We start from the raw sequence: 25,000 nt of genomic DNA, 5'->3' as shown, positions 1-25,000 counted from the left end.
TCATAGACTATTGTTAGGGGTCAACCCTGGGAGAAAATAGGATCATTAAGTATACATACAATCGAAATACACGGTCAAAATTTACAATGATATATACATACATTGGATAATACAATTATATACAAGCCTACCGCTGTAGAAGCTGGTGAGGTCCGATGTCTGACAGGGATAACATTGCCCCAGTGGGCCCCAGGCCACAGCGTCGGTCTGGTGACAGCAGTTGTTGTAGTCTACCTGCGCTGTTCTGTAGGTCTGTGTGAAGGTGTCCGTGGTACAGGCGGCGGTCGTGTAGCAGTAACCCAGCAACGGGATACCTGTGGGACAGAACTTGCTTGTAAAACCACTGCACACACATTCGGGACCTTTGGTTATAGACTCTACCAGGCTTCGGAAGAGGAATTGGCCTGATATACCGATAAGAAGGGTGCTAGAAATGGGAGCGGTCGCGAAATAGCGGGCAAACTCCCCTGGCATGTTATCTGTCGCTTGAATCAATTTCTACTCTCTTCAGCCACGTCCCGAAGTCTGGTAGAGACTACTTTTTGGTGTATTCAGAACCGTGCTTTATCCACGGGTGTCCAGAAACCTGCCTCGGGCAACTCTACGTTCTTGGATGCGCGGAAGTAGCCGGAAAAATGTTCTATTCTAGCTCCAATTCACAACTATGAATATGATCGCATCTAAGAAAAATGTGACTTTCCCGAGTTTGATTTGTTGAAAATCATATTAAAGAGGTTAATGACTTACTACAGTCGTTCCCATGGTACCCAGGTAGACATTCGCACGTGTTAGGGGCCGTGCACGTTCCCAGGTTCAGACACTGCTGTTCGCATACAGCTGCTCATTGGAAAACAAACATACTTCGTACGTGAATTGAAATTATCTTTATTTATGCTGTTAGGACAATACAATTTATACATGTCTTACATTGTTTTCAAGTGCAAGCTTATATATTTTGTTCAGCAATTTCAAAGCGGTTGTGGTCCTACCAAACGTGATACCTAAACACAACTTTTGTTAACTTAAGTACAAAGTGTGTTCATTTAAGCGCACAAAAATTGTAGACTCACGTATGTCACATTTGGAGCCGCTCCAACCGTCACAGCATTGCGCCACGGTCCGCAGCGTTTCCACGGGCTGGGTTACCGCCGGCCTGGGGCGGGGGAAACATTTGATACCATTTTTTTTTTCGTTGATAAAAAGTCCTTGCTCGCACACAATGTTGGAACGTTTAAAGATAAAACTGTTCAGAATATTTAGATTTTCCTCTTTTATAAAGGCGGATTGCTTATTCCTTACTTATGGGACAGTTGATTTGATAGAAAACAGAAAACGGCCATATGAAATCAAGCGCACCTCTTGAAGTTCAATGAAGTTCAATCTACTTCCGAGAATTCACTTCAATTTCCTTTTTTTTCAGGTTTGCCACAATGAAATGGCATTTGATCGCTGATCAACGGTTGAGTCTTCTGTGGAAAGGGGATATTGTAGACTTGTCAAAATTAAAGAAGCAATTACTTACTTGAAGATGTAGCAGATGGCATTTTGTGACACCACAGCTTGTGAAGCGCCGGTCGGACCGCCATAGACCGTTACCATCCTGTCATACTGTAGCTTCCAACCGTCTTTTTCTCTCAGGTACAACTCCCCGCACTGACAGGTGTCTTCCTGTTCTTTCGTGATCACAACCTCCTGGGTAGTCGTCACTGTCTCGTTGCAGAAGTGTTTACCCGTGCTATCAAAAAATAACAGCATATCAGTAAGAGTAAAAAGTTTCTAACTAACTTCTAAGCTAACCTCCACCAGGCTTCAGGAGGCGGCTAGAAAGAGTAGAAATAGATAACGAGGGAGTTGGTACACGAGAAAGTACATTTTTCGCACGCTACTCCCGTCTATTTGGCCAATATCTACTCTGTCCAGCCGCCTCCCGAAGCCTTGTAGAGGCTACTTGTAAGCCATGATGTCTGCCGTTTTTCGTAAAACAATCAATTGTAGAGTGAAACTTGCAGACACCAGCTACATTAGGGGCATAATCACTAGATAGCTTTAAACAACTTTTCCATGTGTGCAAATAAGAAGGAATATATCATTTGCTTTCTTTAAAAAATTTAAACAGAAAAATTTACTTACCTTGTATCCTGTGCTAGTACTGAAGAGTATCCGATTGCCACATGTAGCGCTACGCAAACTAATACGAGCGTTAAGAATCTTCTCTCTCGTTTCGACGACATCGTTTTTAGTGTGCGCGTCACGAAATTTTCAAGCTAGAACCTCAAATAAATGAACTCTACTTTTTCCTGAACTTAAGATTGTCTCCTTCGAAAGGTTATCTAACTAAATCTACGCGGTGTTCTCTAGAAATATTGTCTTTCTTCTTTGATCCGCTCCAAAATACCCGCTCCCGTATGAAATACTCGTATCGCTAATGTAGTGGTTGTGTGGAAGTCCTTTGGAGCAGAGACACGTTTTGTGCTGTTAGCTTTACCGACAATGTTGCAGTGTTTGCCTACGTACTTGAGGAAATCCTTCTTAAGTAGGATTAGGTGCTTAATCCGACATGTGCGAGGGTTCTGATTTGCTAACCACAGATTAGATCAGTTTAAATCGTTTTGTAAGGAATTATCGGCAGTATAGATCCGGCCTTGAATGGAACATCTGTTGTTGTTTTGCTTTGTTTTATAGTTCGGAGTTAATTACTCTCTGGTGGGAAATGTTTAATCTCCAAGCAGATAATATGGGGCTATATTGGCCGCCTGTATCTATCGGCCAATAGATACAGGCGGCCAATATAGAATTCACTTGGCCCAAAGAACTTACTTGGCTATATATCGTAAAAGGGGAAATGCGTGGATTGAAATAGCCCTGAACTTTTGTAAGCACACAAAACTGTTTAAGAAATTGTTCTTTGTCAATGAAATACGTTGATGTCAAATATTTCCTCACTGACATCAGCTGTTTTGCAGCGGTTGTGTTCTCTAGAGAAAAGGGGGCGAAAATTGATTTCAGAAACCGATGAGCAGATAATGTTTTCAATTCCGGATACGAACGAAACAATACAAGAGTCACCAGAAAATGAGGTAATAGTTGTTTTCAGTTTCGGACGATGTATGCGTTGGTCTAGAATGTTCTTGAGAACCGGAATCAAAGAACTTTGCTGAAAGAATACAAGTCGTTGAGAAAACGAATTTTAATGCAAAATCCAGCTCTCCGCCGCTTTCATATTTTCTGTACATCATGTGTATATAAAATCGGAGGTGGTAACAGCTGAAACGAGTGGAAATTACGTTTCTTTAATAAAGCTAAAGAGGATGGTGGCAACTTTATTAATTCTAGCTTTAGTCTAAAATCGCTTAAACAATTAGATGCTACAAAAGTTGGATTGCTCGCCATTTCAATATGTTACAACTTTACCGTTGATTTCGGTAGCTTTACTGAGAGATCATCTTCTGTAGCTTATAATACTAATCTGTTTGACATTTTTCTTAGAAAAGGAAGAGGCATAAGAAGGCTTTTGTTCTGCCGAGCATCTGTTAACGAGTCTTGTTTACCCTCTTGAACGACGTCTTGGTGACACATGTTCTAGTTTAGATTAGGTTTATATGAAGCAAAGTGGATTTATTCTTCAAGCTAACCGACATCTACATATATCACACTCACACAGCAGTCGTCCCTCAGTAAGACATCTGGAGCCGCATAGTTCCCGTTTGGAACTTTCACCAGAGTGGAACTTGTTGCTAACAAGTACGGTTGGGGCATCATCTATAGAAAGTCTTAACCACTTTAAACAACTATAGTTGTGCAGATATGCAAAGATTCGGTGTAATATAACTAGCTGCCACCACACCGCGTGCCTTCAAATCTGGTGTGTTACGGCCTTTCTTTGTAACTACCAAAAGATCTACTTGGAGATTCCAAACAACATCACTAACCCTACAGCTACAGTAGCCAACAGGCCACTGGAAATAGTACTAGCTGCCCTGCTGGTAAAACTAGGGTCTAACAGCTCCCTGACTTCCTGTATGGACCCGTTATTTGGCGCAGGCCTGAGCCCGAGGATTTCGCACATCAGAGCGTACATGTGAACGGAGTCGAACGGGCGAGGGTGCGCGTAGCCCCGCCGGAAGGCCGGCCCCTGCCCGCGGAACAACGCCTTCATCCTCGGCAGGGCGTTGTCGTACCCGTGCTGGCCTGGCACGTCAATTCGCCCTGGGTAGATCTGTGGAAATTATAGAGACTACATGTTAGAGAATAGTTAAACCTTTATTGTTACCACTGATATATATTCTGTATGTAATTTGCCACATACATATATTATGTACGTAGGATGAAGTTATCCATACGTATATTTATCTTTGTTAGATCTTTAGTTGTAGAAGACCATACAAAAGGCCCTGTACTTTTTTTGTGTCAATAAAGAATCCCTATAAAGTACATGGTTTATATTGTTAAATTTGTTTAAATATTTTAAGTTAACTCAGAGCTCGACTCCCGCTCTCCTGGCCGGTAGCCCACGTCCTTTGTATTTCTTTGATCCAAGACAAGATGGAAAAAAACAACAACACGCCTGACACAAACAAACAAAGAAACAGATCAATATTATGGAAATCATTGTAGTTATTATATCAATTTCCTGTAAGTTCTGTAGGTGGATTTCAAGAAACAGCCGCCGGGCACAGTCAGAGCTGATATACAGCCATAGACAAAGGAACCTGCCTAGGAGGCTACAAGACTGTCAAAAATGGCGTCGGCTACTCACGGAATGGACGATAAACCCGGAGTCCGCCAGCGCGATGACGTCAGGGACCCGCGGGTTGTTGGCGAAGTGAAACCGCTCGGGGAAGTCCGCCTTCAGGTAAACCGTCATGTTGGGGTGGCTCGTCCGGAGAATATCGTATACTGACTGGAACAAAATCATCACAAGTCTAAATGATACATTTAGATTCCCTGACAGCAGGTTAAGCTCGTTTTTATTTTGTTTGTTTGTTTGTATTACATATTTTCAAATCCTTTATTGCACCGAAGGGCGATTTTACATGTTGGGGTGACTCGTCCTAGATGTGTCGTTCCCATTTGGGATCACCAGTGTCATATTAGAACAGAACGCGTGTTCCATTTGGGATCACCGGCGATCATTCGAACAGAACGCGTGTTTCATTTGGGGTCACCGGCGGTCATTCGAACAGAACGCTTGTTCCATTTGGGGTCATCGACGTCATTAGAACAGAACGCGTGTTGGGGTCACCAGCGGTCATCAGTGTTTATGAGATTAGTAAGATTTTGGCGCCACAACCAATATAAAGGTGGGAATTGTGATTGGTGGACGGCTTCTGTCTATATAATATTATTTTAAAAATGTTATATTTAGACTGAAGTATGCATCGTTTACCTGCAGTTTGCCGTCTTCAGGTTGTATGAGGGCCAGCGGTCCGTAGTCCGCCAGCAGCAATCTCAGATCGCTCGGAGACACGTAATTGTAGATCTCTATGGGATTCGGCACGGGATCCGCCGTGATCATGCCGTGATCCGCAGTCAGGATCACGTTCAGATCACGCAGCCGTTGCTGACCTTTGACCTGATCCACCAGGTAGCCGATGAGCCGATCCGCCTTGCGGATTTCCTCCCGCCGGGCGCTGCTTTCTAGTCAAAATAGTGAAACATTTTAAAAGTTGATTCAGTAAACAAGCAACTGTAACAAGATTTGGAATGTGCAGTTTTGGCTACTATTTTTAGCGCCACCTAGCAGATTGCTGTGGATCGACAGGGGCAGCTTTTACACGTAGATAGCGAAATCAGGACCAAGGCAAGCACCCATCTTTGCCGCATGTTCCCTTGGCTCAAATCGCAACGTCAAATGTTTCTTGACTCAACGTAAATGTTTGCTTGGCTCAACGTCAATTATGAATATGGCATGTAATTAGCATCACATTATCAGAACTATAGAAAAACATACAAACAAACGAACTATACTACATAAGACGGAACAACAAGTTTTTGACCAAACTTACCAGGTCCATAGGCATGGCATACTTTATCCGGCTGGTTCCAGTGGAGGGCCACAAAGTCCAGATCGTCATCTAAGAACCAGTCTATGATGGTGTCAACTCTCTTCCTCCACTCAGCCTCGTCAGTAGGGGCGCTGCTGTTGGACGTCACATATCTACAAAACATACGAAAAGTGCGGTTAATGTTTTACTTTAAAGAACGAAATAAACAAGAAAGAGTATAAATTGGCCAAATAGTTGGTCCGCAAGAGAAGAGTTTGAGCGGCAAACTATTTGGCCAATTTCTACTCTTTGTATATGTACAAGTGAGTAAAACATGGCCCCCAGTAAAGCATTTAAGCAGTATATTAGGTGAACTATAACTTTATATACTTTTCGCTACGTGGCGCTTTTGATTAGCGTCAATGACACGTTGTTTTATAGTACCGTGAATGCAAAATGGTACGCACATATTATATTCAGAACCGTGCCTATCTACTTCTGTTCCTGAATGGGTTATGGTTACTGGAATCAGAAACGGTTCTGAATACTTAGTAGTCTCCACGTGTCCCAGAACGTAGACTCGCCCCAGGCACTGTCCTGGATACGCGTGGGCTATTTGGGACCCTGCCTGAGCATGGTTCCACGATTATGGATACAACAGGAGAGGAGAGAGTTTATCAAAGAAAGTAGGGGTCCTTCCCGATGTGAGTGATTCAAACCTAACGCTGCTTGTACTTACATGTACAAAACTGGTATGCTACGCCTGAAAAGGCGGTTTACCGGTTATGTGAAACAAACAAACAAACAAACAAACAAACAAACAAACAAACAAACAAACAAACAAACCCACTTATCCGGAAGCATGCCCTGCATGGGTAGGAAGCCTCCGTAGAACATGTAGACTCCTGCCCGCTTACCCTGCTTCTTAACCGTGTTCCAGATGGGCTCAGCTCCGTTATCGTACCTGCATTGCAGATCAACATAAACGTAACTTGAAACAGAAACTGCGTAACTTTTCATCCGACCAATTATATCATACAGAATCATACATTTGTGGGGTCGTGTGGCGTAGTGGCAGAGTGCGCGACTCGGAACTAAGAGTCCCGAGTTCGAGTCCTGACATGTCACCGATCTTGTGCCCTTGGGAAAGGCACTTTACACGAATTTCCTCACTTAGCTCAGGTGTAAATGAGTATTGTCCTGTAATGTGTTTGTCCCCTGTGTTGGTAGCGGCATTAATATAAGTTGAAGAAACTTGAGTGTGCCGTCACCACGTCTGGTGATTACATGTTGGAATAAATAAAAAAAAGAAACATACAAGCGAAGGAAAGAGTTCACTATGCAACGCATATAACCTTGTGACATTTCTAAGACAGACAACCTTAGAAAGGAGATCTTGAAAAGCATGTGTGTAGATTTTGAGAAAAAAATGAATATAGAAAACACTGGAGAGCTGCACATAAAAATGATAAAGACAGGAATGTTTTAATCGACTGGACAATATTTTATGCTTACCATTCTCTCATGTGCTCAGTCTCCTGTGCTGAGTAGGTCACTCCCGTTTCCTTGTCGAAATATTTGTTGTGTACCACACCATGGCTCTCAGGGTATAACCCTGTGTTTTAATGTGTAGACAAAAACATTTACTTTACACGTTGAAAACAACATTAACAAACGTTGGCACAAACCAAGGAGGTTGTAGGGGAGTTTATATTTGCCATTGTAGAACATTTGCCATTGTAGAACATTTGCCATTGTAGAACATTTGCCATTGTAGAACATTTGCCATTGTAGAACATTTGCCATTGTAGAACATTTGATACAAAGCAAGGGGGTTTAACGTTGTCTTCTACAAAGCATTGTCAGCACTTTTTAAATCTCCGATTTTAAATTTAATCATAAAAGGCAATACGTCATGATAGGATTATATCATAATAACGTTCTTTTTAAAGTGAATATTCATATATATATATGACAAAAAACGTTTTTACGAACTCGTATTACCTATCATAATTCATATCATATATTCCCTTAACACTACCACGTTTGAACAATGGTGCATATAAAGAGATCTGAACACTTCAAATATCCAGGTATTCAATACATTATTGAGAAGGCCTTGGAGCACCAGGTGCAATTATGAGTTGAACTGAACTGCAGACAATATTCACGAAACTAACCCGTTGCTATGGTGATATGATCCGGGGCGGTTAAGGTGGGATAGGCTGGTGTGACGTAAGGTGCACTGGCCCCCTCTCGGGTAAAGCTGTCCAAATTTGGGGTGTCCACGTCACGGTCAAAATCCCACCGGAAACCGTCAAACGTAATCAGCAATACCCTCTGTCGTTTGGCATCGACGTCACATCCGGTCAACGCTGCTAGAGAAATGGCAACGCACATAAGAGCCTTGTACATCATTTTGTGACGTTTACTATATTGCATATGGCGGTCGTAGAGTTGGAACTTATCTATCCAAGTGCTTGTATTCAGGGTAGGTCCAGCCGTTATATTGGCTAAATATTTGACAGAGCCAAATATAGATTTTTCAACGGATTTCTAAGCAGGGTATTTGAGATTGGGTGAAAAATTAACCAGCTTGACGTAATAGATTACTGTTAAATTTCTTAAAGCTAGAAATGATTGACTTCGAACGTATTGATTCATATCACATGGACACTTGTCATTTAGACATCTGAAATGGGGACACCTGTCATGCAGACACCTGTCATAGGGACACCTGTCATAGGGACACCTGTTATAGGGACACCTGTCATAGGGACACCTGTCATAGGGTCACCTGACATAGGGACACCTGTCATAGGGACACCTGTCATGGGGACACCTGTCATAGGGTCACCTGACATAGGGACACCTGTCATAGGGACACCTGTCATAGGGACACCTGTCATAGGGACACCTGTCATAGGGGCACCTGTCATGGGGGCACCTGTCATAGGGACACCTGTCATAGGGACACTTGTCATAGGGACACCTGTCATAGGGACTGCTGTCATAGGGACACCTGTCATAGGGACACCTGTCATAGGGACACCTGTCATCTAGAAACCTGTCATAGGGACAACTGTCATAGGGACAACTGTCATAGGGACACCTGTCATAGGGACACATGTCATAGGGACACCTGTCATGGGGACACATGTCGTGCAGACACCTGTCATAGGGACACCTTTCATAGGGACACCTTTCATAGGGACACCTGACATAGGGACACCTGTCATAAGGACACCTGTCATAGGGACACCTGTCATAGGGACACCTGTCATAGGGTCACCTGTCATAGGGTCACCTGTCATAGGGGCACCTGTCATAGAGACACCTGTCATAGGGACACCTGTCATAGGGACACCAGCCATAGGGACACCTGTCATAGGGACACCTGCCACCAAAACGCCTGTCGCATGGGCACCATATCCATCTAAACGAAATACTTAGCGTTTGTTCTTACCATTATTCACAAAATTACAACCATCACTGTCACGAAGAAAAAACACCACCCCTACAACTGAAATGGAATGGCCCAAAGGTCACCGTCCGGATGCTGACCTTTGACCGTTACCGGCTTGTTCGACTGGGGTGGTATTTTTGCATGCATGATTACACTACTTTACATGATCTGAAGACGTCGCAAAACACACCTGTAGTTATTGTTAGGTAGACATTGAAGACAACTAGACTTGGGGTATCAAGGCGTTTCATACAAGGTAAGAATTGTAAGACAGCTAGGTTCCGGATATGTGTTGAAATGTAGTGTTTTCGTAATGGACATAAGGTGGGAATATTCGGTTGTTGGTGTATATGTGGGGTGGGGTTTTATCTTGTCTAGTATCTCCTTGGTAGAAAGAGGTGTCTTCCCCTAAAAAGCGGGTACGTTAGGTGATTTTGAGCACGTTATATTTGTTGTACAAAGGTATACAGCGATAATTGATAACAGAGGCGCACAGTGATATTATAGCAGATACATGTATATGTTATATAACGTTATCAATCAATACTGAATTATTAATATGTGCCCCAGTGTACAGTAAGTTCGTATTGTATCACTTTACTCTTTACCTTACTAGTTGAATAGCCTAGCTTAGCTATACCATGCTACCATATCAGCTGCTAGTACATATGAATCATTATTACTATAAATGATGGTCTATTTTTGTTTTATCACTCCTGAGTAGAGCTGTGTACCGGTACGCAGTACCGATACTGTACCGGAAAAATTGATTAGGTACAGGTCCAAAATACCTACTCCCTCAGTACCGGTACCGTACCTAAACAATTTCACACCAATTTTATGCCTATTTGTGACCTCAAATGTGTATAAAGGTGGTTAACAATGGGTCCCTGTGTAAGGACAGCGTGTTCATGAAAACAAAACACTTAGTTTTGCCTATATTTTATCTGAGCATTCGCCATAAACAAAGAATAAACCTTAACTATCAAGTTTATTTATGTTTTTTTGTTATTGAAGGAGTTCAGAAGACCCGATAATATAAATTGGTCGAATTGTTCAGGTACAGGTTCAGGTCCGGACCTGTACCTAAACCTGTGTACCTGTACCTGTACCTGTACCTAAAATTTGTTTAGGTACACAGCTCTACTCCTGAGTGACCAAATGTTATAAGCAGCATACAATATAACGTGTTACTGTTATTAGCGTTCCTGGCTCTGAATTTACAGTGCTGAGTGGATTCCCCCATACAGACCCTTAAAATGTAAAGATCCCCTATACAGACCCTTTTGTATAGATGTCAAACCTGAAATTACACCTTGTCACAACTTGTCAATTTTAAGATAACATCCACATTGTGCAGTCAGTCATTCTAGCCCTGGAGCATTTCTCATAGCCTCCTGTGCAGGCTCCAGGTGGGTGGGAGTTTTGATATTGCGTTTGTTAGCCTCCATCGCATGCCAAGAACTGGGGGTTTTGGGGGTCTTCAGGGTCTTTGGGAGCTTTTATGTGCTATTTTCTGATTGCATATAGACAACGTAGCCGGCCTGGTTGAGTTACCCCCATTTTTTTTAGAACTGGGCTACTAGTAATCAGAAAACTGCCGAAGACCACCAAACCCCCAGTTCTATAAGCCTGCTATGGAGGCTAGCGTTTTGTAGAGTTTTTAACATGCTCTTTAAATTGTCGGCCATCCTACAACCAGCCGTGAGAGAACTCGTTTCCATCTGCCCGCATATGCAGTATCAAAACTCCCACTTGCCCGGAGCATGCACAGGAGGCTACATTTCTCACCCACATTCTTGGTGTGCACGCGAGTTCTCAAAATTACTGCCTTGTCACACCACCTGGAGTCTGTTCTTCAACCAACAGGTCGTTCACCCAACGTAAGAGGTCAACGGCCTACTGGTCCTTTTTAAACTCCTAAAGTGTGGGTAAAAAGCACACATTTTATGCAAATATGACGGTAGCCCCTCTGTAATTATGAAGTGTCAGATTGCAAATTTTCTTACTTCGGCCGGTTGGTTGTTCACACATGGTAACCCGATACGTCATGCATGACATCACCTAGGAGATGTCAGGAGGTTACAATAGGTGTCGGGTCAACGACCTACTGGGCTTTTTTATCTCAAGGTGTCCCTGAATGGCACAGGTGTATGCAAAATAGCCTGTGCGCTCGTGTCATATGCAACTGTGTCAAATTGGATATCTGTATCGGTATAGAGCTGATATAACTGCCCTTTGGCATAACACACCAGCTTCTGTGTCTGTATAGCCGGTATAACCGCCCTTTGGCGTAACACACCAGCTTTGCAGGCACGCAGTGTTAAAAATTCCAAAGGGAAGCAGTCTATCGATTCCAATATAAAATCAATATTGGTAATCAATATTTTTCGAACAATACTGTGTGAAATGATGTTTTAGTTTTGTTTTTAAAACAGATCTTTAGAGTGGGTTTGGATAGATTCGAGAATTCTCCATTTGAAAATTACACATACACATTATTGTATTCAGCCCTATAGCTAGGACACACATTTAGGAATTGTGGGTATGATGAGAATTTTAACTATTGGGGTCAACATTCAAATTAGGTAAATGGCAGCCCATAATCATAATGATTGATCATTCAGGGAAAAAAGAAAAGAATCTTGTAAATGTATGACTCCATAAAAATATGCAAATGTCATTTTGGGTAAAACTAAAAGCTGGGCAATTAATTGGGAATGGAAATATATTTTATCAAGTTAATCTTAAATGAAGAGAAAAATGTAGTTCACTTTGCAGACAGATTGGTTGATCTCTTAGACTATATCAGCTGTATTGCAGCTAAAGTACCTCACTCACTCTCACTCACTATCCAGTTTATTGTCTGTTGTTCTCTGACTTCCGAGGGTTAGACGTGCTCGCACTGTACTGTACTCTCCAAGCAGAGGTTTGGGTTTTGGGGGTATTTTTAGCATGTTTTTAGGCTTTTTTATCAGGGTTTCTCTTTTGCACTGAATTTTTTTCCCACCAAACCCCCTTTACTGGGCTTGATGGCAACCTGCCACTTGCCTCTATCCTGTGGTTTGACGTTCTGTAGGTGCATATTAATATTATATTACCAAATTTATTTTGTTAACATCATGCACCTGGGAATCAGAGAGGATTAAAGTTGTCGGCTGCATAGGAAACGAACAAAAACAACAGCCTATGTTTATAAGCGGCATTAAATATTGTAGCTTAAAACATAGCTGCAATATAAATTTGGGGCTCAAAAAAATCAAGTAAAATGGATTATAAATTATAATGCAATTTCAGCCATTGCATAATGACTGAAAAATGAAATTTGAGAAGAAAAAAACATTCATAGCACCCATGGTCTAATTGGTAAGTGAAATTCATCCATGTGCAGTTTGTATATAATGATTGGGTTACTGTGTAATCTGTAATATATAGCTCTGAACTCTAGATAACCTCTCAAAGTGGATGACTCAAGCCTTAGATCAGGCCCAGCAGTGACATAAGCTCCAGCTGTAGCCAGTCAGGCAAATTTTCTGTAAATCATTTCCTTAGGAACCTAAGATTACTTTCACTGATAGTACAAATCATGTAATTGGCAACATCAATTGAGAACTTGGCAGCTGTGAGCCACTGATTGCCCACTGATTGAGCCATTGTACAATCAGTGGGTATTGCTCACTACAGCACATTATATATATAAAAAAAAATCTAGGCCTGCTGAATTAAATCCCTTGGTTAACAGGTTCTTAAATCAGTAATTTATTAGTACATGTACAATGTATACAGTAAAAGCTTCCTGACTGTGTTTTTGATGGTAGTCCAGACCAAACAAAAAATAGTAGCCCCTAAAAAGGGGCGCACAAAACGATAGATAAACCACTGACTGTGTTTTTGAGGCTTTTGGGGCAGTGGGTCTTGGGTACAGTACAATACAGTAAAGCAGGGCCCATCCCTCTCTTTCTACCACCTTCAATTTGTGGGTGTGCGCTAATTTTTAGTAACATTGTAGTCAATTCTGACCTAATAGACTGTTGGGGTGAAAATATGAGCATTCAGAACTTGAATGTTTTCTTGTTGCAAATAGAGAAAAATGAAGCACAGGAATTATCAGAGAACTGATTAATCATTGATTAATTGGTGTGCCTGCAACCTTTGGCAAAACCTCTTCTATCAAATGCCCTTTTAAGGCAATATGCTGTGGCCAATACTGTATGACAATGATGTCATGCCTTAAGTTTGTTGGATAACGAATTATGTACTCTAGTAATGAGAGATCTACCAACCTATAGGTCTTTGACCTTGGTTGACCTTTAGGAAGGAAATGATGTATTTAGACATCATCTTAAAAAAGGACAGGAAGTGCCCACAATGTTTCAGTCTGTAGGGCGTTTGAAACTTAACACACTTGAATGATGTAAGGCACGCTGGGTTAATGCCTCTGGTTGAGGACATATCATTGGTCAACTTGAAAGGAAAGTACCATATCATGATGTCTTATAATTACTGTATATATTCATTTGGGTACAAAAGCAAGAACAGTAAATATACCCCTTTTAGGCCCAAATCAATTTATTTCAATTCTTACGGTTTGAAGAATCAACTTTGCAAGAGAACTTCCAAATACTGAGGGATAGGATAAAATAGATTCTTTAAATATTGACCTGGAGAGAACTAGAACATGGATTTTAAAAAATAGCATGTCATAATTTATATCATGATTTTGATGATATGCAATGCAACATCAGATTTGAATTCATATCCACAGATGATTGAACAGCTCAATTAATCATGCACACATCCTGTTAATATTTTACTTTGACATCTGTTAAGACTGTTGCACCATTACTAAGACCTATGTTATTAAGGGTATATTGCCTATAGCCTCATACCCGCACACATAATCATTCATATATGGCCAGTGCTTCATGCAAGAGAGCTTGTATTATCCACATGGCTCTTCTAATCACACAAACATCCTGTTTATAATAATTTGACATCCCTGCAAACTGTTGCAGCATGGAGGCAGTAGTAAGGCCTATCTTAGGCTATTGCCTCATTGTCTCACACACTTCCATATATGGTCTGCTCCATGGGTAGGATTGTGTAACCGGAGGTCCCCCGATGCGATTGGTTGATACAGGGATGCTTTGACCAATCAGAGGCCGTCCTTTTGTCACGTGACCCCGATCTCACAGGTAAATGACCCCGGTGACCTCTGCAAACAATGAAAGACAAGAAGGTAAGGCCGCCGGTAGTTACATAAATTTATGCTCCCGTCGCGATCAACTTTGACCAACATTCGGGAAAAAGAACTCTAGCAGACGGTTTGGGGACACTAAACTACGATAAGAAGACACACTTTGCACCTGTAAGTATCCCTTTTGACATGTGTGAAGTCCCAACAGGAGTGTTTTTGTTTAAAAATGGTGTCTCTTTGGACAGGTATGTGCGTTTGGACAGGTTAGAGATACTGCTGCAACCGGTGTGTGTGTATATAGTATGCCGTTACAGCGATCAACTTTGACCAAGATTAGGGAAAAGGAACAGTTTGGTGACACTAAACTGATAGGAAGACACCCTTTTCACCTGTAAGTATCTCTTTTGTCACCTGTTAAGTCCCAACAGGTGTACGTTTGTTTTAAAATGGTGTCTTCTTGGTCTTTGGTATGTGCGTAGTTAGAGATACTGCTGCAACCGGTATGTGTGTATAGTTTGTCGCAGGGTAGACCGGTGCCTTTTGTACCATCTTGAAACTTTGAAGGGCTCTTTATACCATGTTGTTATCCTTCTTTGTTGGTAAACTTCAAGTGTTTGTTGCTCTGGTCACTGTTTTAAGTGGTGTTTTCGTCTTAAAGTTGCTGAAAATGTGGGCTAATGAGTGTTGACATGTGACAGTTGTGCACATAATGTTAGTAAGGATCAGACTTTGTAACATGGCAACACCTGTATGTCTACTGCTGACCTATATACAGTCCTTAGGTCTATACATAATGTCTTAAGTGCCCTTCAAAAAATATGCTTGAAAATGTAGATAAACTTGCAGTTAAACTTACAGCATGAATGAATGCCGTAGGAAGGTTTAGTTACCCCCTAGTACTTGGTATGTTTGGGCACTCCTATATTCCAACTCTCAACTACTTAGTAGCCAAATCTTCTGACAAGCCTATTGAAACCTAACCCTAACACCATGTCTTAACATAGAGGTGGTCCAACATGTTTTTATGGATTGAAGAAAGCATGAATGGAAGTCTTGGGGAGGTAACTTACACCCCTACTAGTATTAGTATAATGTTTAAACACAACAGTTACTTTGTTTGGCCACTCCTATATTCAAACATTCAACTAGTCTTACGTTCTGTCAAGCCAAACCTAACCCTAATGCTACGTCTTAACGTAGGGATGTTGCAACATGTTTTTTCTTGAGTTGAGATTAAGGGTAATCAAAAATTAGTGTCAAATGTAAACTTAAGGATAATGCTAAATACTGGTAAGTAATAAGATGATATACTGTCATGTACAATGTATATGGATCTTTTTGGGATCAAATAAATGATATTGTTGCTGCAACTGACAAGTCTAACAGTCATACAAATTGTTGCTCTAAACTACAGAATTAGTTTAGACATGGATACTGTACAGTGTGGTTTTATCTGATAAGCCCTTTGAAAAGGGAAGTTGGTGTAATGTTACATTTAATCACTATTTAAAGCTTCCGCATAGATTTTAGGATAAGCTTTAAGAGACACTAAAGAGCACAATCATGATACCAGTGTTAGAAAGCCAGTTTTGCCTGGCTTGGGTTTCGAATAACATGTCAGTCACCATTTCCGTTACTGTAGTACTGTTGTATGATTGCCAGTGAATTGGACTAAATTCAAACACTGGTGTTGTCATTGCCAAATATAACTTGGACATCAAGCACTACTGGGCTTAAGTTATACAATTAAGGGATGATGTCCACTTTACTGTCTGTATGATGATACAAATTGTATTGGTGCATTTTTTATAGACTTTGATAATCATAATTATCATGAATGCAGTGCAATTTTTCCCACCTTCTACTTTCTACCGCAAAATTAAGTTGTAAACTTAATGAATGTACAATATAATTGCCTTGAGGAAACACTAGTTTACAGTAATCACAAATAGGTACCTAATAGTATATAAATAAAACAACAAAAACATTATTGCTTAGTAAAAAAGATAATCCCTACCCACCGACCCTAATTTTTTTTCAAGACTGAAACAGGAAACACAACATTTCTTTTCCTAGGCCTTATATTGTTATAAACCTGCCTTTCCCCTGCAAGTCTCTAGTGTTACTGACAGTTTTAGTAGGGGATGCTACCTGAATTGTCTGACCATTTCCAAAATAATATCCAGTAACTGTTGCTTGACTAACTGTTTGTTGGCGTATCTTATTACCTGGATATCTAACCTTCACTGACGTGTCAGTCCATATATTTGGTTACCTTCTTTGGGTGGACCCCTATACAAGGGACATAGATTTTTCGAGCTAATGCTTTTCTAGCTCCATAATCTGACTCCTGAGTGATGTAACATTGTACAACTGGTTTTTCAACATTAACATTGAAAATATCAGTGTCCTCATGCATTATCACTTTAAACCATACTGTATAAGTTGGATCACAAGTTGGATCATTAGAGATTGCCAAAGTCTAATAATAATAAAAGGAAGATAATTCCTACCCTAACTTTTTCAGGACTGAAACAGGAAACACAGCATTTTTTCCTAGGCTTTTAATAGTAAAAGCTGAAAAAAAATGGTCATTTTGTCCCAATCCTATCTGCACCTCACGTGTCAGTCCCTCTATTTGGTTCCCTAGCAACACTACAGGTGTGCAGTAATAAAGACGTCCTAATATGGCCAGGTGGGGTCTCTTTTCTTCGCTAGGCAAACTTTCCCGCCCGAAAGGTTTACAAATTAAGTGTGCCATTGGACAGAGCAAGCAAGGCTGTCTGGGACATGAAAAGGGTCCTAGATATTGCTAGTCCTTATTAGGAATTACCATCTTATGCAGCTGGACTTCTTTTGAATTAAGTTTGCTAACAAATACAAAAGTGGGCTCTTTAAGCAAGAACTTGTGGCCCTCTAATGTAAAATAAAGTCTTCCAAAAGTTAAATCAATCTGTATCTATGTCTAAATAGCTGGTATGATGGCGTAACACACCAGGTTCGCAGGCACGCAGTGCGGCAGCAGCTGGCTACATTACACCGAATGCACTGTTCAACACCTAACTCATGATGATGAACATCTAACTCTATAACATTGTTTAAAGCTAATGATAATGCCCCTACTGTACTTGGTGACAGCAAGTTCCACTCTGTGTTCTACATCTGTATGATAAAAGTGAAATTTACAAAAATTACATTTGATAACAAAATAATGTTTTGCATTTCTAATTGTCCCTTACCTAGGTGCCTATTTTGACTGTAGTGTCTGAAGTGACTGAAGAGACACACTGTATATACTACTGAATTCGAACCAGCGACATCGTCAGTAAGCTGTCCGAGGCAGAGTTAAGCCATGCCTGATGAAACTGACACCACCCCAGGGGCGTCTAACGGTGGGAGTGAAGGGGGTAAGTCAACTTCTGTCTCTAATTTATATTACATTCTCTTTCTGAATCACAAAAATCAGTTGTCATGATTTCAAATCATTCCAATCATGCTTACCTCAGATTTCATTTTCTGAAGTCTTTGATATATAATATATGATACACAGTCTTATAATTAGTGACTATCATTATACTAAATCTATTCTAATGCCTAATATGATAAATAAAAGTTACATGATGTTTTTATACTGGTTTAGGACTAGTCCTACATTGTACAATGTAATTAAAATTCATATCATAATTCATATAGTTACTGAGAGGTTGAAAGAAAATCTGTATAATGTATTTCATGCTTACAATTAATTAGAGTTACTATAGATTAACTTGATTAATACACTTGGTGATTTAATCTAATGGCTCATGCTAATACCCATGTGTCAGATTAAGAGACATTGAAAATGTCTTATTCAGTATCCAGAGATGTGTGCATTGTCTTAGAGTACAATGTACAAGAAGATAAATTGTTTTGCTTTGTAATAAGAATAATTTTGAACATAATGTGTAATTGAATTTTCTAGATCAATTTTCTTCTCATGTCTACATCAGTAGTACATGTATCCTGACAATGTATGTCTACAATGATTATATTAAACAGCTGATTGCTTTATAAATTTAATAGAATTCAGTCAGCTTCTTGAAATCAATGTTAACTATTACTATAAGTAGTACAGTATGTACATGATAATGACAATATGGTATACTACTCTGAAAAAATGCTTTCTTACTCTCTCTTTGATTCCAATTCCTTTAAATTCTGCATGAGTGACAATGAATATATTGATCCATTATATTATAAGTAACATGATACGCACAAGTATGTAACATACAAATAGACTTTATAACAAGTTCTATACATTTTTGCATTCTAAATGTGTTCCAGTAGTGTCAGTGTTGGATTTTATGACTCTTTGTTATGGGTTATTGAATATTCTTTGTGAGAAAACTTAGCATCAATGTATTACATGTAGTTAGTTAAATGCTATTATAATACAGTCATACATACACAAACATTGTTGTAAAAGTTACCCCCCGTTTTTTCCTTTCCTGTATTAAAGGTTCGGCATCGTTTGAGCGACCGGCAAGTAGTGGCCTTAAGCAAGCTAATGGCATGCCATCTGTCGAAGCGCCCGGTGTGTTAAAGTTGTTCATGTTTGTGTGTTCCCTAACACATAGATGTGTGTGTGTAGCTTCATCTGTGCATGTAACCCATTTCATTCCTTTTAACCCCTCCCTGGCAAAGGCTGTGGCCATGCATGCAGGGTTAGGGTTAAAGTGTCCATAGGTGTTCAGGGCTCGAAATTTTCCCTTTTTCAAAATTACCTGCACCAGACAGGCAAGTCTTACCTGGATCATGCTAAAAACTCGCCAAATAGCAGTTACCCAGACAAGCAACTGATGATTTTGGAAATGGTCAGACGTTTCATCCACTACCTTTCTATACTAAAATTATATACTAAAACCTGTTCAGAAACCATTGCCACTATAATATATTTCTTCTATACTTCATGCTAATCATAGGTCAGATTGTAAAATAATAAAAATCCACATAAATGTACATGTACATGTAAGCCTAAGACATCATGATTCTCATTCTCATGATAGGCATCTTGAAAGCTTTTCAGACAGTTTCCACTCTTTTTGAAGGTCTTTTGAATTGTTGGGAATTTGGCTTTTTTAAAAACAAATCTATTAAAAGCTTTTGCAATCACGCCAGCTTGTTTTTGTCTGTAGCAGAAGAAAGGAAAGTGGCCAAAGCAAGATTTATCAGTTGGTGGTACAGTAATTGCTCAGAAGTGACTGTCGCTTTCTTTCACCGTATCTATTTGCATCTGTTTCACTCAACTGTTGCACCTGTTGCTATACTAAGGGTGTAATTCTTTCACATAACATTATGACTAGACACTCATGGTGATAAACTGATAGCAATAGCACTAACTGTGAATTTTTTTAACACTTTAAAATTGGTGTTGCATTTGGTGTGTTAGTTAGTTAATTACATGCTTGTGGTGTGAGCTTGTGATGCTTGTTTGTGTTACGTTTACTAAACATGTTACAGTCACGCTTTGTAAATGTATTGTCGTTAGATAATATCATCAAAGGTTGGAATACTTGCATTAAGCCATATATATATGCATTCATGTGTAGTCAGCTCTGAGCCCAAATGCAAGCAGGAACAGTCTTATGTTCTGACTTAAATGGTACTATGGCTGTCAAAACAGTCATGTAGGTTGACTCGCTGTAACATACAAATATGTAGGGTTGTCGGAACATAAGGGGCTGTATTGTGTAACAGTTTTGAGGGGGAGGGGCATTTACTCTTTAAATTCATTCAAACACACTTGCATTACACACACAACAACAGAACAAAGGACCAGTTTTTTAAAAACCACAGCATTCAGGAGTAAGACTTGGATTCTATTTTATGATTAATATCAGAAACAGACTGTCATTATGATTGACAGCACAGCTGCATGGATCAGTACAATTTGTCTGTCCTTTATTTTTAAGACTCAGTCTAATGAACTTCAAGATACTTACAAATCAAAGGCTGATGTTATATTAGAGCACTGATTCATATACAGTTATAAACACTACATTTGTCCATGAAATGATTATACCATATTGTACAACATTGATCAAATGACATACTAAAGGGAAAACCTGACACCCCCATTCAAGAATGGCATCTCCCCATGATCTCAAATATTATGGTCATGTATTGAGAAGGTTACTGACTCAGAGGTCAAATGCTGGCAGTCCACATCAGCTATTAAATGGTAAAAACTTGATAACAATTTATGGTCGAAAATTAGCAAATATTGTAACTGTAGAACTATGATAGTGGAGACAATGCCGGGCTGACACCACTCAAAATTTATTTTATTGTGGCAGTTACATGTACAAGTAGATCCCAAGTAAACAGTAATTACTTTGTTGTACGTCATACGTTATCAAAATGTTGTAAATTAAGCTGTTATAGAAAAGGGGTCGAGCTCTAATTTCCAGCACTCCTATGTTCCCACCCTGTATACATTCCAACATAGGTTAAGGGTCAGGGTTGTCAGAACATGAGGTTTATAACGTTGGAATAATGGTTGTCAGAACTTAAATGATGGCACATGTAAGTGTGTTCTATAAAGACCAGAATGATTTGCTTTAGCCTGGTGGTTACCATTGGTGAGACCTATTTTGGTTCCTGAGTCTATATCTACATGTATTTGCGGAGAGGATATAGACTCGGGAGTTGAAATGGGTCTGGTATTAAACCAGGTTACATTTGCTTTACATCGATCTTTCTGTTTTATTAAAACAAATTTGAGAATCAGAAAATATAGTTATTTAACCACGTATGACTCTGAAATGGAGGCATCTGGAGTTGAAATGTGAGGTTAGATAAACATGTTTGGTTTGGAATCACAAGAATGGTGATCGTGACAGGTCAAGCACTTTATCTTTTGTGGTGCTTGCGGCCACTATAATAAAGCAACAAGTGCATGTTTGCTGTAACTAGAATAACAAACCTAACTAATACTTAGACTGTGAAGTCTGACATACTGCAAATTCATTTACTTTGAATTTGTTTTGGTAATATATATCACGGTGGTATTGCAGTCATATAGGATTTTTGTAGCCTGGTTACCAGACCTATATACATGTAGCTCCCGAGTCCTACAGCCTCTCTTCAAATAGAGAGCGAGGATGTACAATGTAAGACTCGGGAGCTATAACAGGTCTGGTAACCAGGCTAGGAATTTTGTACTAGTCAAAAAGGATGAACTGAATTGAAACTGTGATGACTAGTAACTACAAGGGAGAAATATTTGAGGTGGAGAGGACGCCACAAAAACAAACTTTAAAAAACTAAAAATTTCAGTTGAGAGTATATAATTGGTTTTGATGAATTTAATCAATTTTAGGTTCATTTTGGCTTGCTAACTCCTACATGTAGCACAGCAACTTTGTTACCATGAGCAAGATGACTATTATACATGTATCAGTTAATTATATGGAATGCCAGACCTAACACACGTTGCTGTCATGTGTTTCTTCTCAGGCACCTTGCCGACACTTGAGATTTAAACACAGCTGACACACTGTGTACTCTTCTGTCACTCTTACTTTCTCTCAGGAAGACTACTTAAACTTCAGGTTGGGAAAATTGTACGCTGTATCTGACTGGAACTCTCGTCAAATGGTTTAGTCTTTGTAGATTGCAGTTTTGCTTATTGATTCAACAGTGGCTACAGTTTGGATGATTCTTCAATCTGTATCACAGACGTTTCCACTTTTGATAACTGCCTTCTGGTCCTTCGTTTGAAGCCCTTCAACTTCAAAGTTGTTTGGAATTGGAATTCCAGACGTGTTTTTCTCTCTTCAAAACCTTTTCTGTAGTGCCTTTGGCTGAACTTTCGTCACCTCTTCAGAGTCAAGAAAAGTTATAAGATGCTTTATTATTCTAAGATCATTTCCCGGAGTTACAAGGAGTAAGGGACTTCAACGTTAGCAGTTCAGTTGGCATTCTTGAGAAGCAAACTTTCTTATGAAGGAATTCGAAGACAAGAAGACGCGTTTCTTTAGAGCAGCCTTGAGAGTGAAGCCAGACAAGTGAGAGACTCAGAGACTTCAACGTTGACAGTTGGCATTCTTGAGAGGCAAAGTTCCTTATCAAAGAAGCAGTTGGAATTGGTAGCAACGATTAAGCCTTCTGCCGAGTGCAACATGTTTACTGACTACCAGGGAGAGTGAGAGAGACTTCAACATTGACAGTTGGCATTCTTGAGAAACAAACTTTCTTATCAAAGAAGACAAGAGGACGCATAAATTCTTTGGAGCAACCAGAAATAGCCTGCAGCAGAGTGCAACATGTTTACTGACTACCAGCTAGCCGGTCGAGAACTGTTGGGACCGTGGAGCTACTACCGCTACGACCCTTTTCCCGTGCGGCCTCGTCCAGACAATGATGACGATGACAACAACTATAATCTCCTTCTAGGTTCACACTGCTTGAAAACTTAATACTCGATTATAATATTGCTTGGACCAATTCATGCATGGATTATATTGCCTTCCATGTACTAAATATGGTAATGTTTTAAAGTACATAAAGGTCTTGGAATGTTTTCAGCCCTGTTTTTTGATGTCTGGCCTCGAATAGTGGCAGAAAAAAAACAGGCTGCCCTGCAAAGGACAAGCCAGTAGCTACCAAGTCATGCTTGCTTGTCAATGAGAAAATCTCTCAAATGCATCATACTTTGTGGTAATATGGACAGTTGACTTGCATTTTTCAGTGAAGTTACTGTCCAAACTATCAAAGTTTTTAGCTGCATACTAATTTTATCTGCATACAAGTATAGAATGAAGCTTGGAATGCTAACAACTTGCATTACAGTCTGAAAGTTGCCTTGAAGCTGTTCGCAATTTGAGACTGACTGTAAAAAATTAAATGCAAGTCTGCTTGAGGTTGTGAAAGAATAGTTGATTAGACATGCACTAAGTCTTGTGCACTGGAAATATTGACAGTGAGGATTTTTTGAATTCAGTTGATCTATCCCTCTTTCCATCATTTCTTTCTTCTACCTCTTCATTCCATCATTCATTCCATTTGTCCACTCCTTCCGTATACAACTAAAATGTCTCAGACTGTCTTTCATTCATGATTTGATTCTTTTGATTGTTTTTGTAGAGGGAATTTCTGAAGCCCCACCGGATTACTATGACGTTGCAGTTGTCAACGGAAAAGACAAGAATGGAGCGGCAGCACCGGTGTCAGCTGATGCCATCATCACCATGGAAGAAAAGGATGGAAAGTGAGTAAACTATTGTACTACTTTTCTAGTACTTTCATTATTGTACTTTTGTAAAGAAAATAAACCTTAACTTGAGTCATTTTGCTTGAATTCAAAATTCCACATGCAGATTATGCCCTGGAACCCTCAAATGTATTGATTGTGTACTAATTATCTGTTTAAATGTTTTTTCAAATACTTCAAAAATGATAATCTATTTTTTTGCTCCCTTCAGGACAAAAGAAGGGGAAGAGGAGGAAAAGAAAAAAGAAGATGATGTAAAACCGATCGGCGTCTTTGAAGTTGTAAGTTGAAGTCTGCTTATGATAAGTGTTTCAAGTCCAATAAAATCGTACCGAATATGAAACTCCACTCAGTATTATATAATATTTGACAAATGTACAGTCCAAATTTTTAAGTTCATACAATCTTGTACAGACTAAGACACAGTCCATACATGTACTATGGCATATACAAGCTACAATATACTATATGTAATCATTATCATGCTTTTTGGGGTACAAAATTTTGTATGACTAGTGTAAAATATGTTTATAGATTTACTAGGACTTTAAATGATGTAAACTGGTCTGTATATCTTTGTTAAAATAGTAACCATATATATTTTGTCTGACCTGCACCTCTTCCCTCATGACCTCAGTGAAAAGCAGCCTGCAAGTTGATTTGAACTTCTCATCATGAGTAAAGAATGATTCAAAAAACAATAATATGAACACACTCTTGGCAGCCTGATGAAATTATTCACAGAATTTAAAGAATCATTTTGAATCAGCTTTACACCATCACCTTTTTCCAGTGGAAGTTTGCAGACAAGTTGGACATCTTGTTTATCATCCTGAGGACCATCTCAGCGATCGGTCTGGGGATTTCCCTGCCCCTCATGATAATTGTGTTTGGGGACAAATTTTAGGGGGACAATTTTCCACATTTTAAGAGGCAAATCATGGGTTTAAAAATTGGTTGTTGGTAGTCCTTTGGATGTTTTTATATTTTTACCCAAGATTTTTTTCATCAAGATTGACGCCTTTACGGTTAATTCTTTTCAAAATTTTTCCGTTACGTCACAAAGTTCCTGCAATTGACAGAAAAACGGGTGCTGACTA

The 25,000-nt window shown here is 39.7% G+C and overlaps 1 protein-coding gene and 1 pseudogene across 1 annotated transcript; one reads left to right on the top strand and one right to left on the bottom strand.

Annotated features, from left to right (window-relative positions):
* LOC109477976 overlaps positions 1–9,562 on the bottom strand; it is a 35,969-nt pseudogene extending 26,407 nt beyond the window's left edge.
* An 8,388-nt stretch (positions 9,563–17,950) lies between these two features.
* Positions 17,951–24,807, top strand: LOC109477975 (ABC transporter B family member 21-like). Its single transcript, XM_019779429.1, has 5 exons — positions 17,951–18,054; positions 19,146–19,220; positions 23,774–23,897; positions 24,112–24,181; positions 24,694–24,807. The coding sequence occupies exons 1-5, from the start codon at positions 18,000–18,002 to the stop codon at positions 24,805–24,807; spliced, it is 438 nt and encodes a 145-aa protein (XP_019634988.1). The 5' UTR covers positions 17,951–17,999.
* The last annotated feature ends 193 nt before the right edge of the window (positions 24,808–25,000 follow it).

The sequence above is a fragment of the Branchiostoma belcheri genome, unplaced genomic scaffold, assembly GCF_001625305.1.
Source record: "Branchiostoma belcheri isolate BF01 breed outbred unplaced genomic scaffold, Haploidv18h27 scaffold42, whole genome shotgun sequence".
Classification (NCBI taxonomy): domain Eukaryota; kingdom Metazoa; phylum Chordata; class Leptocardii; order Amphioxiformes; family Branchiostomatidae; genus Branchiostoma; species Branchiostoma belcheri.
Note: the sequence above shows the minus strand (reverse complement) of the source record. Positions and strands in the feature narration are given on the sequence as shown.

Excerpts from the sequence above, each read along its gene's own strand:
- LOC109477975 (XM_019779429.1), top strand. The coding sequence starts at position 18,000 with ATGCCTGATGAAACTGACACCACCCCAGGGGCGTCTAACGGTGGGAGT. Across the intron at positions 23,898-24,111 it reads ATGGAAGAAAAGGATGGAAA|GACAAAAGAAGGGGAAGAGG; the intron begins GTGAGTAAACTA and ends TGCTCCCTTCAG. Across the intron at positions 24,182-24,693 it reads CGATCGGCGTCTTTGAAGTT|TGGAAGTTTGCAGACAAGTT; the intron begins GTAAGTTGAAGT and ends ACCTTTTTCCAG.